Here is a 15,600-nt window from a genome sequence, read left to right as displayed (position 1 = left end):
GAGAATTTCTTATCAGCTGCCAGATCATCAAAGAATTTTCAGCACTTCTCTCACAGTCTCTTTCAATTCAAGTGCTAGCTTCAAGTGCTAGTCTCTTTCAATTCAGGAAATGATCTCGGTGACCGAAAACTCTGAAAATTCAGCTGATGGCAATATTGTTATCGAAACAAATGATGGAGTTGCTCACAATGTTGAACGAGTCTTTGTGCTGCAGATTCTGACAAAGTATGGCCTTGCCGACAACAATGGTTTTGCTCATGACAACCATGCTTTTGCTGCTGACAACGCAAATGGTGCTGACAACAATGGTGCAGGGGCTGATGACAACGCAAATGGTCTTGCTCATGACAACCATGCTTTTGCTGCTGACAATGCAAATGGTGCTGACAACAATGGTGCAGGGGCTGATGACAACGCAAATGGTCTTGCTCATGACAACAATGCAAATGGTGCTGACAACAATGGTGCAGGGGCTGATGACAACGCAAATGGTTTTGCTCATGACAACAATGGTGCAGGGAATCAAAATGGTGTGTAAATGGATTTGAGGATGATCAGGTTGCAGGGAACCTTTGTGCAGATCAGCGCAAAGGCATTGTTGTCATGAGCAAGACCATTTGCGTTGTCATCAGCCCCTGCACCATTGTTGTCAGCACCATTTGCGTTGTCAGCAGCAAAAGCATGGTTGTCATGAGCAAAACCATTGTTGTCGGCAAGGCCATACTTTGTCAGAATCTGCAGCGCAAAGACTCGTTCAACATTGTGAGCAACTCCATCATTTGTTTCGACAACGCAAATGGTCTTGCTCATGACAACAATGCAAATGGTGCAGGGAATCAAAATGGTGTGTAAATGGATTTGAGGATGATCAGGTTGCAGGGAACCTTTGTGCAAGGCATTTGTATTTTTTGTTTGTTTGTGAGTAGTTGTTTTCTTTTCTAGAATTGAATGCTTCAGTGTTTTACACGAATTTAAAAATACTTTTAGCATTATGGTGGTTGTTTTGCCTGGTAAAACCGGTGCTCATTGTTTTTCCATGCCATGTGACTCAAACCCATCTTTTCCTTGAATGAGTACTTATAATTTTTAATATTGCCAAGTGTTGGTAATTCATGAGTAACTTGTGGAACATTTCCTGTCATATGGAATCGTTTTACTACATGCGTTATCTTGCAAGGTAACATAAGTTTGTTGGAAAAGTTTTGATTTATTTTGCAAGGTAACATTAACTTATCAGCATATTCTAAACATTTTTCATGGAGAATTTCTTATCAGCTGCCAGATCATCAAAGAATTTTCAGCACTTCTCTCACAGTCTCTTTCAATTCAAGTGCTAGCTTCATTGCCTTTTACTTTTACACGAGGTTCAATATTTGCTGAGATTCTCATCAGCTGATCAACAGAAAGATGTCACTCTTATCAATAGTTATGTCTTCATCCCGTGTAAGAATAGGAATCCGAATTATTTCAAAAACATGTTTTGCTGGATCTGATGATGTTTGAAGATCAACAAAAATGGCACGGCCATTCAACTGACATGCATGCAAATTTCTTCCACCATAGTGGTGAGACTTAGTTGATCACCTGTGTAGATATACAAGTGAATATTTTGCTAGCATGTAGTATTTAAGATCCCTTGTATTAACAAAACATTGGAAATAAAACCACTATATGATAAGAATGATCATGGAAGGCCATATGAAAGTATTAAATAACAGACAGCTCCTAAGTATGCATTGGCTATCGAAGGAAAGCTGAATCAGAAATCATATAAAGATGCTTGGTTTCAATGTTATTGCATCATACAGTTGATTGACATGAATAAGTGGCATTTGTGCTTGAGAGCTTTCTTTTGCAACTATTTCAAGATCTATGATCCTAAACTATTTCAAGGTCTTCATCATCAAGGTTGACAGATTCTTGAGATGTTATCCTATGAAACTTAAGTGTTACATCAATGAAAATTTCTTCAAATCCATGAGCAGTGAGGAAAGGAACTCAAACAAATATAAAATCATGACATAATTGATTACTTGAGATATGTGATAATTATAAAACTAGAACTTTCAGAATCTAAATTAAAATCAAAATCAATACCATTTATATCTATTCAAAAATATACATAGCAACCTATACCAATATCTATAGAAAGCTATACATATATCTATCCATTTGATTACAATATACAACAATAACCTGACTAGTGAGATTTTCAATCAAATACAGATCAGGTGAATAAAAAATGTTGTTAATATAATTTAAGGAAACAGTTGAGATGAATTTTTTTTCCGACAAACTAGAGGAAAAGAAGTACATATATTTACCTGGTAGATTGAAAGATGAATGATAAGTGCCAAAATCATGTTAAGCTCATTAGCACTTATTGACTTGTTTTGCAAGTAATCTTAGTAAAAAACACCCAATTTGATGTAAGTATTTAATCTAATATATATAGGTTTTGAGATTGATGACCAAGAATTAGTCCAAAGCACGGGATTCTGAGGCAGAATACATTTGCTGGGCGAGCTAGAAGCGAGGAATTTCAGAGAATTCCAGGGAAAAATGCAGAGAAAATTTGACAAATGAAATTATAAAGCCAAGTATGAACATTCCTTCTGCCAACAGAGTTTAAAATATAGTAACTAAACGGTATAGAACATAACTCAATCATGCATCAATTTGTACATGTACATAAGTTGCTGAAGAAGAAACTATAAATACATATATAAGTTGTTTAATAGGGGTCTATATTTTTCTGCAATATTACAACAGGCATGGCATAGTTGAAACGAAAACTCACTTGGACTTAGGAACTTGAAGCTGCTTTAAATATTCTGTGGCAAGAGAGAAGATGCACTTGTACCGTAGTATATGCTTCACAAATTAAAAAAGAAATTTATCTCGAAAAGAAATATAAAGCAAGCATTGCATCAGGTAAAGTTGAGGATGTTAAGTAAAGCAACAATAACTTGATTGAATATTATACCAAGGTATTTAAGTTTTAGACAAAAATAACAAATGATCAGAGCATTATGCAGCATGTGACATTCAAAAATAAAAAATGCTCCTGGCATTCTCGCCAAACTATATAGCCTAGAGCAATAAGAGACATGAACCAGAAAAAACTTAAAAACATTACACCGAGGAATAAACACGCAAATAAATAGTTGACATTTAAAAGAAAAGCAGCAGGCCTGGAAACTTTCTGCTTACAAAATCCAAGTATTCACACTAGACACAATAATCATAGCATAAAAACAAAAAAGAAATGGACCTGCCACCGCCGATCTAGAAGCCAGTTCTAGGAACAAAAGCTGCTAGATGACGGTGCAGACATCACACTTAACCTACAAAGCAAGTTTACTAGACGACAAATAGACATCCTATGGATCAAGGACCATTTATTGTAATAAAGACAATAGACTTCCCTAGATAGATCATCTTGCAAGATTCACTTTTTCAATGCCAATTTAGGGATCATCCCTCCTCCATGATGCAGGATACTTGTTCTTCCCATCCTTCATGACTCGAATAGCCATAGTTTGACCTTACAGGATCCTTATTCTTCACATCCTTGATGACTCCAATAGCCACAGTTTGACGCATGTCTCTGACAGCAAAACGACCAAGTGAAGGATATGCAGTAAAAGTCTCTACCACCATGGGCTTGGTGGGAATCATCTTAATAATACCAGCATCGCCATTCTTCAAGAATTTGGGCTCCTTCTCAAATTCAACATTAGTATTCCTGTCAAACTTGCTAACAAGCTTGGCAAACTTGACAGCAATGTGGGAGGTGTGGCAGTCGAGAATAGGTGTATAGCCATTTCTAATCTGGCCAGGATGATTCAAGATGATAACATGAGATGTAAATTCAGCAGCCTCCATAGCTGGGCCACGCTTGGAGTTTGAGGCAACATAGCCTCGCCTGAGATCCTTAGCAGACACATTCGTAACGTTAAATCCCACAATGTCACCAGGAAGAGCCCGAGTGAGAGCTTCATGGTGCATCTCCACAGACTTCACTTCAGTTTGGAGCCCAGTTGGGGCAAAAGTCAGCACCATTCCAGGTTTCAAGATACCAGACTCAACGCGTCCCACAGGCACAATTCCAATTCCTCCAATCTTGTAGACATCTTGAAGTGGTAATCGGAGAGGCCTGAATATTAACCTCTTAGGCCTTCTGAATTGGTCAAGAGCTTCAAGAAGGGTGGGACCCGTGTACCAATCAAGGTTAGAAGAGCGCTCAATGATGTTATCTCCCTCGTAACCAGAGATAGGGATAAAAGGAATTTTACCTAGGTTATAGCCAACCTCACTCAAAAAGGGTGAAATTTGACTCACAATTTGTTCATACCTATCCTTGGAGTATTTGGGTGTAGTGGCATCCATCTTGTTACAACAGCAGATCATTTGTGAAACACCAAGAGCGAAGGCAAGTTGAACATGTTCAGTGGTCTGACCATTCTTACAAAAACCAGCGTCAAAACCACCAAGTGTAGAATCAATGATAAGAACAGCACAGTCAGCTTCGGACGCTCCAGTGATCATGTTCTTAATGAAATCCCTGTGTCCAGGGGCATCAATGAGAGTGCAGCGGAAGTTGGTTGTCTCAAACTTCCACAGAGAAATGTCAATTGTGATACCTCTTTCACGCTCGGCCTTGAGCTTGTCAAGCACCCAAGCATACTTGAATGAATGCCTGTTCATCTCAGCAGCTTCTTTCTCAAATCTATCGATGACATCCTTTTCAATACCTCCAAGCTTGTAGATCAAATGACCAGCCGTCGTTGACTTCCCGGAGTCGACATGACCAATAAACAGAATGTTAATAGGAAACTTTGGCCTACTCATTGGTCCTTAAACTTGAATCTGCCAATTCAACACTGAACAGAACCTCTATCATTATCACATGTATGTTTGTATGTATATTTATATAATATGGTATATTATAATATAGGCTTTGTCAAACATGCACAAGCGCAAAATGGTGTTGCAACAATCACAAACAAATGTTATTTTCACTATCCGATCAATACGTCACATCATATTTCATTTAATTTAATGGTGAAATTTATTGATCCAATAGTGAAAACTACTTTGTGCATGATGCAATACTTGTCTTATTTTTGTCTTATTTTCACCATTGATCAATAAGTCACGTCATATTTTGTTTAATTTAGTGGTGAAATTTATTGATTCAAGGGTGAAAATTAGTTTGTGCATGATGCAAGACTTGTCTTGGTTGTGCATCATAGAATTGACCTATAATATAACAAATAAAATAAAAGCATAAACCCTAGCATTATTATCATAACTTAACACCTAATCGAAAAGAAAAGGTAGAAAACAAACAAACAAAGGTACATTAAATTGTGCGAAAAACCTACGAATCGGTGATACTGATGATAAGAATACATGAATTAGAAAAATAGGAGGAATTTACGTACCTTCGAAGGAAGCTGCGATGGACGCGGGGAGGAGAAAGATGGTAGAGAAGAGTAGTTAAAGAATTTCCTGTCAGATGTCAAAAATGAGCAGCTTTCAGTATTGCTAAGGATGCATGCAGTGGGTTTGAAATGGGCTGAGAAATTCTTGAACGTGAATACTTATAGAAAGTGATTAATAACCTTGCTTAATTTAATTTAGAATGACACAATTCATAACTATAGAATCCAAATAACCACCCTCCTAGAAGTTAGGAGCAGTTTATATTTTCTTTAACCATTATTTTTTTTTTGGTCAAGTCTGCAACCAATTTTTTAGAGATGTCAAGAATATTATATCAGTCTCTCCATATAAATTTAGAATTTTTGAACAAAATATGAATTAAATATGAAATTTTAGCGCTTAAAATTTCATATTTTTAACTTTGAAAAATTGAGAGCCAGGAGGCAGGAACCCGTTTCCATATGAACCTCACCACTAGTGGTGTCAACATGCATCCTCCTAGGCTGAGAGCCAGGATGAACCACCAAGAGTTCCCCGACGGACAGTCAGACCATCAAAAGAAGGCCGCTTAGGTGCCCTTGAGCCAGTGGTTTCCAAGGAAAAGAATAGCAAGGATTAGAAAGAGCAAATAAAGTAGAAGTTAAGAAAGAAAAAAATGATGTGGAGGGACTTCGTATCAAATGCTTCACTGTTATTTTGCGAAGAATATCATTGGTATGCAGAGTTTATATTCATGATCTTTTTTTTGTTTTGTTAAGTAATTACCTTTTTTTGAATATTTGCACATATTAAAAAAACCAATATAAAATAACACAATCATATTATTGTAAGGTTAAGGTGCATTTGCAAGTAATATGATTGGTTATTTAAAATGTTTTCCTACCGCGTTTTCCTCCAAAGTCCTGACTCAAGCGGTTTTGAACTTTTAATTTAAGGCTTCGTGATGCTTCGTGAAATGATGTTTCACTTGATATAACACCACTGATATACATATATGTTGAACTTTCTGGACATGTCTACGTTCTGCAGGCTCCGTCCATGCGTCAACTACATTTGCATGTTATTAGCCCAGACTTTGAATCAAAACATTTGAAGATTAAGAAGCACTGGAACTCGTTTATAGCCAACCTCTCTCAAAAAGGGTGAAACTTGATTCACAATTTCTTCATACCTGTCCTAGGAGTATATGGGTGTAGTGGCATCCATCTTGTTGCAGCAGCAGATCATTTTTTAAACACCGAGAGCGAAGGCAAGTTGAACATGTTCAGTGGTCTGACCATCCTTACAAAAACCGGCTTCAAAACCACCAGTTGTGGAATCAATGATGAGAACAGCACAATCAGCTTCAGACGCCCCGGTGATCATGTTCTTGATGAAATCCCTGTGTCCGGGGGCATCAATGAGAGTGCAGCAGTAGCTGGTTGTCTGAAACTTCCAAAGAGAAATGTCAATTGTGATACCTCTTTCACGCTCAGCCTTGAGTTTGTCAAGCACCCAAGCATACTTGAATAAACGTCTGTTTATCTCAGCAGCTTCTTTCTCAAGTTTCTCGATGACATCCTTTTCAATACCTCCAAGCTTGTAGATCAAATGACCAGCAGTGGTTGACTTCCCGGAATCAACATGACCAATAAACAGAAAGTTAAGAGGAACCGGGGGCGGAAACTTTGGCCTACTCATTAGTCCTTAAACTTGAATGAATCTGCAAATTCAACACAGAACCTCTATGATTATAACATGTATTTGTGTTTGTATGATATGTTATATTAGGATCTTGCTAAAGAGTGTTGGATTTCAAATTAATAAATTATTCATTGAAAAAGTCAAATAGTTTTCAATTGAATACATAAATTTTCATTAAAACTTACATAAACATTTCTGATTGGAGGGTGTCCAACACCCGACACCGACACTTGTGATTACATTAAATTATGCGAGTTTCTCAAAATTAGTATGTGTGTTAGTGTGTTATATGGTGTTTGTGTATGTGCTTCATAGCTTACGAGTGTGGAATTTTCATAAATTATAATAATAATCCAAACACATAAACAAAAATCTAACTAATAGAAAGGAAAAAGCAGAAACCCAATTATTATGATAACCGAAAACTGAATCGGAAAGGAAAAGCAGAACACAAACAAATGAAAAAACTACGAATTGGTGATATCGATAATAAGAATACATGAATTGGAAACGAAGAAATAGGATATAAATTCAGCTTTGAAAAAATCCTATCAACCTAAGATTTTTTTTTGTACAGTTAATAAAGAAAGAAATGATGCAATGCAACATTACATTGCGCATTGCCGTTTCCTGAATCAGTGGGAGACACTGACTCATCTATCTTATAAAAGGCAGTGTTCCATTCTTTCCAAATATTCCATTTTTAACAATTTCAAGTATTCGAACATGAACATGGATCTCAACCACATTTGAAGGTGCATCTACGACTATACTATAAGTCACTTGGTTAACTCTTTCATTTCCCCCTTTTTAGGTTCATGTTTGTCAGGTTTTAAAACTTTGCCTTTTACCTGTTTCATTAAATGCCTCGTTGGCTTTCACTTAAACCACTCAAGTTTTTTCCTTTTTATGAAATGGTAACTCATAATCATTAGTTGAAAACTATCAAGTATAAGCACATTACACCCACTCATACGTAGACATTGGTGAAATTTTTATAGAAGTGATTGCTTGTAATAATGAGTGTTGAGATGGCATGTGTTGGACTGGTCACTGGACACGTCTTTAATTTGAAGCGTTGGTTATACGTTAGGTTGAAATAAGTGAGGGAATTGATGAAAGTGGACTGAATGAAATTTCACATTTAGAACAAGAAACAAAGATTAATGCTAGCAACACACACCTTTTTTTATTGGTTAAAATTTATATGGGACTTCATGAATTTTAACCGATAATAGAGAATATGTTTGAATTACATTGTGTTAATCTCTTTGGTTCGACTTTTTCATTGGAATCAAAATGTAGTACTTTTTCTTAATTTTATGTTCCATTCTGTTATTGTTTTTGTAATAATAATGCATCAAACATAAAATAAAATTAAATAAATAAAAAAGAGCGTGTTGAGTTATTTTCTTTCTTGTTCTAGTGTGTCTATTAAACGCTGCTTTAGTTTGTTTGATAACCCTGAGTTGAATCAAGGGTTTGTGTGTGTTATACTTATGAGTTATGCATTTTGATCATCATCTTGATTTTGGATATTTTCATATACACCTATATTTGAAAGATCCTAAGCAGTTGATGGGTGTTCTAGTTATAGTTTGCTTGAGGACTTTAGATGTGTTTGGATTGAGGATAATTTGTATTATAAGGAATGAAAGTGAGTTTTATTCACTGAAACTTCATAAACCTGGTTTTTGTTAGTTTTATTAGGCACTTGTAATAATCCCTTCGAACATCACTTTATAAATCTATCGGTACTGAAACTGGTACTTGTTGGTCCAAAGGAAAAATGATTCCCTCCGCAAAGATATGGAAAACATTCCATCAACGCATGATACTTCCAAGTTAGGGTCAAAGGAAATAGAAGGGCAAGCTGATAAGTCCGCTGCTTTCTGTCACAATCAAGTTTCTCTTGATGATACTCTGACTCTGGCATTTCCGTCTATTTCAACAGCTGATTTCCAATTCAACCATGACAAGGCAGCTGATATTATTATTGTTGAGAAGGTCGCAGAATACTCAAATAAGATGGAGAATGCCAAACTTGTTATAGATGACTTGACACATAAGTCAACTATTTTGTCCTTAGTTAAATCCAAAGCTGCAGAAAAGAACATTGACATCCAAAAGTTCCTTACCCATGTTGGAGATTCAGCAGGAAGTTTGCGCTGTAACGTCTTAGCAAATACTTCCAACAGGTAAGATTATATGATTTTGGTGTAAACAAAATTACAATTAATGCAATTCCAACGTTGAAGTCGAAATTTAATAAACACGCAAAAAAGTAGACCTCAAGGGTGTTTGGTTGGTGCATGCGCCAGGTAAGGACTAAGATCTATCTATAAAACGAAAAGAAAGATCAAGTAGAGAAATATCTAATGTTACGGTGCTAACTTTTGTTATTGAACTGCTGGTCAATCTCCCAACTTTGCTTCGAGGCCACACCAGAGTGCTTGGGGACGTATTCCTGGTAAAATTAGCAATGAGTTAACAAATGAATACTTATTATGTATGTATAGAAATTTAATTTGTCTTCTTCTTTTATATCAAAATCTTCAATTCTCAAGGAAAAAAGGTTTTGAAAATCTGTAGTTCAGCTGGGAGTTTAGTAATGCTGAGGTTTTGAAAACCTGTAGTTCAGTTGATTAATTTGAATGTATTATAAACATGTGTATTTATATGTGAGTTAGAAGATGTTGTTTACTATTTGAACGAAATGGTAATACTAAAAAACTTTCTTTTTAAGAGGGCTAATAAAAAACATATACTAGACAAATTAAATACTAATATTAGCTGGAGCAAGTGAGATGCAATAATTAATTTGAAAATTTGGGAATTGAGTTGTATAATATCATGTATACCTCAAGCTTGCACATGAGGTCCTGAGCAGTATGTGCAGACACAATAATATGACGAGCAGCCTGTGTTATGAAACCTTCATCTACAGCAATGAGTTATAGTAACCATCCACATTCAACAATCCCACCTGCAATATATAATGCAATCAATCCATTTTTTCATTTATTAAGATTTTTTAATGTTAAAGAATCTAGTGGCGAAACTCACACACACAAAGTGTAGAGAACATGAGTATTGTGAGTTTGAATATATGCCCCAACATGTCAAATGTTACTTTAAGATACTTTTTAAACATTCCATTACACTTCTATTGAGAGTATATGCTTACAGGTTTATCATGAATTCCTAGTTGAGCCCAGGTGAGGTGATCACTTCTAATAGTTCTTCCAAGGTGTCATATCCACCTATAAGAATAGGAAAATTATTGTTATAAAAACTGCAATGAGATAAAACGTACGTTTTAAGTTAGTAACTTTGCATAAAAGAGTAAAGCCAAACCACTTTGTTTGTTTATTATATATTGATTCAAAGTCGCATTTGTGACCAAAGATTAACTTCTTCTTTTTTTTTTTTTTTTTTTTATGAAAACAATTCCATCATAATAAATTATTAATATTATCATTTTCTTGAGTTACCATGTTAGAGCTACGAAGAGAAAAAAGTAACCTGGCAAGGCAATAAAAGCATCGGCCTGTCGAGCCATTTCGGCCTTGCGTTGGTGCATGTCCGATACAGCCCGAACTTCACCTACACTCTCCCCTATTATCTGACTCCTCGTAATATTAGTATTTACTATTATGTAACACAAGATATAAATAAAACATAATTGAAGGGACCAATTATTTATGTTGTCGGAATGTATTATGGTTATTAAATTTTAATTAATAATTCCTTTAAAAAAAAAACATAGTCATGATTCACCACAGGGTTTAACGCAAGTAGTTGGTGTACAAAGTGTGCGGATATCGTAAATCTTGAGATATTGAGTTCCATTCATACTCATAAAAACATAGCCATAATTTTTTTGGTTAAAACAAAATAAAATTGAACAAAATACCTCTCTTGGTACAAGAGTCTTAGGGATGACCCTACAACAATAGGAAAATTGATCATAATCACAAATAAAGAAGCAGAGAAAAGGGTGGAGGTGGATTAGTTACCCTATGATTTGGCTTCCTCCATCAAACACAACTTGTGATATTAAACCCATCAAACCAATGCTTCCTCCTCCATATACCAAGTCAATATTCCTCTCCACCTGTATTAATTCATTCAATTTCCATGATTATAAAATATCATTTCAACTTTCATCTTAATTTACTTCAATTGTAATATTTGGTAATATTTATCATCTATTCTTTCATACTCCATGTACCAAATGATTAAACATAATCATTCGAAAAAATTCAAGTTCAAATATTGACTTATTTGTCAAGCTTTACTTACGTTTTGGCTAAACAGTTAATTGTCATGACCCCTTTTTCTAAGAATCAGAGAGTTAAAGACTAAAAAACCATCTATAGAAATATAACAAGGACCACCAAAGTACACTCTAATTCTGGTATGTATAATAATATGAATATTGGAGACAAGAAACCTGGTTTATGTGAAGAATAATTGAGAAAAATTGAAAGTATTGAGTATATAGAATACTATATATTATACCAGTTGTTCAGCGAGTTGAATAGCAGCATGTTGCCCGGGCTGGTTCCACAGAAGACACAAATACTACTAAATTTGATGGGTTTTGTTGCTTATGAATTTCCATCATTGGTTACAGCGTCCTTCATATATAAATCATGTTTTGAGGGATTTCTTGCTTGTTTTGCTTCACAACATTCATTGCAAACTTGTTTAGGTACTTTGATATGGGGAAGTTCATTTACCATACCGTTTGCATTCATTATGCACAAGCTTCTAAAGTTTAGATGCCCGTATTTGTGATGCCATGTCCAGTTTTCACTCAAAACTGTAGCTGCTAAACAATGATGATCAATACTTCAATTTCTATTTTGAAGGTTCTATTTATGGATAGAGGTGCCTTCAAGATCAATCTTTCACTTTCATCAATGACATTTAATTCTTTACCTCTCATCTTCACCGAATAGTTTCTTTCAAGTAATTGACCAAGACTTATCGAATTACTCTTCATGCTTGGAACAAACATCGCATCACTTATGACAGATTCATGTCCATCTTTCTTTGAACCAAGATATTTCCAATGCCTTGTGACAAAACTTCATTGCATTGTTTCACCATTATATTTCATTTGATATGTGAGAGTTACCACTTTTGTGAAGTAATAATCAGCAGTTGAATCTTGATTTGACATCTACAACATTTCATATTGGCGCCTTAAAGCTTTCAGCTTCACCTTCTTTATCTTTTCATCACCACCATAAGCGTTCTTGATAATATCCCAAGTCCTTTTTGCAGATTCTTGATCAATTTTCTTCTCAAAAATATTAGGATCAATGCACTGATGAATTAGAAACAAGCCCTTTGCATCTTTCTTTCTTAATTTTTGATTTGCAGTTCTCTGAGCTTCAGTTGCATTCTCTTGCAAATTTAGTACACCATCATTCATGATTTCAAGCACATCTTTGAATCTAAATATAACCTTCATCTACGAACCCCACCTATCATAACTATGTCCCTTGAATATTGGAAGATTTGCTGCGATTGGCCTTGTTTGATTGTGTCGCCATTGTTGAAGTTTGTTATAGATCGACCTAGAGGCTCGTGATACCAGTTTGTTGGAACAACTTTGTTAGTTTTGGAAGAAGAAAGATCAGAGAGAACAGCGAATAGCACAAATTAGTTACAAACTCTCCTGCAAAAGGAGAGCTCACCTAGTTCAAAGATCACATCAAAGAGTTTCTATTGAGTTGTCGAGAACTCTTTCTCTCTTCTCCCTTTCTTAACTTGTGTTGACGAGTCTTTCTTCTCTTCATCTCCTTTTTTATGTCCCTTTGGAATTAAGAGTGTTCTTAAGACCATAGTCCCTTTTTCGGTATAATGTCCCTTCAGAATTAAGAATGGTCTTAAGTTCAGAGTCCCTCCGATATTTTTATGTCCTTCGGAATGAATAATACTTTAAGATCATAGTCCCTTTTCGGTATAATGTCCCTTCAAAAATTATGAATGATCTTAAAATATATTCTTCTTCGATTCTTGAAGAAGTTAGACGTTAGAATGGTGTAAAAACCATATTTGAGTGATCATAGTTGGAGAAGTTAATAATTAGATAATGTTTGGGTTGTTCAGTGTTATTTGGTTTAATGAATTGTCTCTTCAATTGGGCGCATGAGGGATATCTGATTTACTCCATACTAATCTACCAAATACATTTTAGACCCTCTTGTAAAAATAATAATTGATAGAAGATTTAGACCTTTTTGTGAAAATTGATAGAAGATATTAAAATTTACTTCTTTTAGATGCTTAATCATTGTCCTTAGGGCATTAGTTAGCATTCTTTTTTTCTTTTTTTTATATTTCAAAAATTTTCATCGAGACAGTGATCTTTAATATCTTTAAGCGTATGTTAATCGGTGCCTCTAGGGCACTTGTTAAGAAAGGAAAAAAAAAGTTTTAAGTTGAAAATCACACTTTTTAGACTTCTTAAACATTGGCTACACAATTTCCAATGTAATTCAAGTATATTTGATTCTTTATCTAGTGTCTCTGGTATTGGCTAACATTTCTCTATATTTAAATATCTATTAGCAATTTGTAATGTTTTATATATATATATATATATATTTGAGTCTGTAAACATAGCAATTTTAGGATGTTTTTGATGTAATTCACGAAGAAATCATGCAAATTGGCAAAGCAAAGACATCTGAAGATTTATGTGGTCCTTGAGAAGATAAAGAATGAAGATTCAAGAAGGCCTCATAAGACTTTACAAAGGGAGGAATTATGTTCCTTGGAGGGTTCCTTGGCAATGACGATGTACCATTGCAGGGTTCCTTGGCAAAATAAAGGCCTTATTTGAAGGTTTTCTTTTGTCCTCTTATTCGTGGATTGGCCAGGTACATTTATAAATTTTTCATCCATGGCAACACATTGAGTTTATCATCGTTGAGCATTGTGTGAGACCAACACTGGTGTTGATCGATATATTAATGAAGGAACAATCATATAAGCGAGAATGATACCACATCCTCATCCAAAAATTTAACGCTCAAGTACACGAGTGTGTTCACTTATTTGCTGTTCCACTTCCACTATTTTACCAAATATTGGGCTTTAATGGACACTTGATACGCCACACTATTCTCTCTCAAGAAATTCTAAGCACGGGTTTCCATCCTAGTATAGAAAAATTCAAACACGAGAGAGATACATTCTAAAGGGGCAAGGAAATCATAAATAAATTTTGCATTGGAAATATCTCGTTTGCTCTGCGCAGAAAACGAAACAGCAGTTGGTATGTTCGTTGGATTTTCCTTCCCCAGTTTTTTTAATATTCATGCATGTATTAGTTATTTGATTGATGAATTGCAAGTTGAATTTATTTACTATCGGATTCTTAACCGAACAGAAGTTGTTTATAGGCCATTTCATATTTCAATGTTTTTCACACATGTTTTACTGCCCTGCTTCAAATGACATCTTTCTAGTATTATTCTTTTCCCTAAAGTGAGTTAGACTTTGTAAATGTGTCTTGGCGAGGTTGTCAAAGATTTGATTTGATACTATGGAAAAATTTGTGAATGGATTGGTCACTGGTGGCTCTTGATACACATGTTAGAAGAGAACAAATTAGAAAAAGTTATGTTTGATGTCGGTTAAAAGTAGTATAACAGAACATGACTTAAAAAGTGGTTCACTTTGGTTTAGGTTATTTGGTTCTATGTAGATGTAGAAATCTCATAAGTTGGAATAATAAGAAAATATATGTTGCTTGCTTTGTGTTAGACCAGACATATACAATACAATCATGAATTTATAGCACAAATACAACAGATTTAGCATACTAGAAGTATTTTATTTATTTAATACCGAATAAGATTATGGGTTATCGTAGTTGATGCACAAACGAAAGCACTCGGATATACAAGAAATGTTTATATTGAACGCTTCTAACAAATTGTCCATTTCGAGTGAAAACAAGCAAATCAATTTTTTATCCATTAGTTTTGGGTTATGAACCGGAAACTATTATTATTTATGCTTGCGCTGATCGTGTTCATCCATTGCATGCTTCTTGCATAGGATTGCTACCTTGCGTACACTCTCTCTCAAATGGCTGGTAAAACATCATTGGTATTCGCTCGGCGTTTTGATTTATTGCTTCGTCTGGCTTTGACTCTTAGGCTTTGTTTGCGAGTTGGATTTTGGAGGGGAGGGGAAGGGAAGGAAAGGCTTATGGAGTGGTAACCCTTGTTTGCGAGTTTTGATAAAACAAGGGAAAGGTTTTGGGGGGTTTTAAATGGATTCATTTGTTCAATTTTAAAGTTCCCCCAAATTGGAGAGTTAAACATACAAATTGACAATTTTGCCCTCTTAATAATTCAAAATTCCAATTTTAGACATTACTAAAATTATTACAATCTTTTTTAAAAACAACTTATTTATACAAAACAACTTATTACG

General features: G+C 35.0%; 3 protein-coding genes and 1 pseudogene across 4 annotated transcripts; 1 reads left to right on the top strand and 3 right to left on the bottom strand.

Annotated features, from left to right (window-relative positions):
- The first annotated feature begins 97 nt into the window (after positions 1-97).
- Positions 98-1,092, top strand: LOC120580141 (putative proline-rich receptor-like protein kinase PERK6). Its single transcript, XM_039833323.1, has 2 exons — positions 98-449; positions 513-1,092. The coding sequence occupies exons 1-2, from the start codon at positions 110-112 to the stop codon at positions 536-538; spliced, it is 366 nt and encodes a 121-aa protein (XP_039689257.1). The 5' UTR covers positions 98-109; the 3' UTR covers positions 539-1,092.
- Positions 1,093-3,329: 2,237 nt separating this feature from the next.
- On the bottom strand, positions 3,330-4,891 carry LOC25482202 (elongation factor 1-alpha). Of its 2 annotated transcripts, XM_039833321.1 has the most exons (2): positions 4,647-4,789; positions 3,330-4,567 (listed from the first exon to the last, which is right to left on the bottom strand). In XM_039833321.1, exon 2 carries the CDS (start codon positions 4,549-4,551, stop codon positions 3,478-3,480), a length of 1,074 nt encoding a protein of 357 aa, XP_039689255.1. In that variant the 5' UTR covers positions 4,552-4,567; positions 4,647-4,789; the 3' UTR covers positions 3,330-3,477. The 2 variants fall into 2 exon arrangements, with proteins under 2 accessions (XP_039689255.1, XP_013466182.1); XM_013610728.3 differs by having other exon boundaries at positions 3,330-4,891.
- A 1,594-nt stretch (positions 4,892-6,485) lies between these two features.
- Positions 6,486-7,167, bottom strand: LOC25482201 (elongation factor 1-alpha). Its single transcript, XM_013610727.2, has one exon. It carries the CDS (start codon positions 7,129-7,131, stop codon positions 6,682-6,684), a length of 450 nt encoding a protein of 149 aa, XP_013466181.1. The 5' UTR covers positions 7,132-7,167; the 3' UTR covers positions 6,486-6,681.
- Positions 7,168-8,812: 1,645 nt separating this feature from the next.
- On the bottom strand, positions 8,813-12,619 carry LOC25482199 (cytokinin riboside 5'-monophosphate phosphoribohydrolase LOG1-like; annotated as a pseudogene).
- Positions 12,620-15,600: the final 2,981 nt, after the last annotated feature.

The sequence above is a fragment of the Medicago truncatula genome, chromosome 1, assembly GCF_003473485.1.
Source record: "Medicago truncatula cultivar Jemalong A17 chromosome 1, MtrunA17r5.0-ANR, whole genome shotgun sequence".
NCBI lineage: Eukaryota > Viridiplantae > Streptophyta > Magnoliopsida > Fabales > Fabaceae > Medicago > Medicago truncatula.
This window is presented reverse-complemented; position numbering and strand designations above follow the sequence as displayed.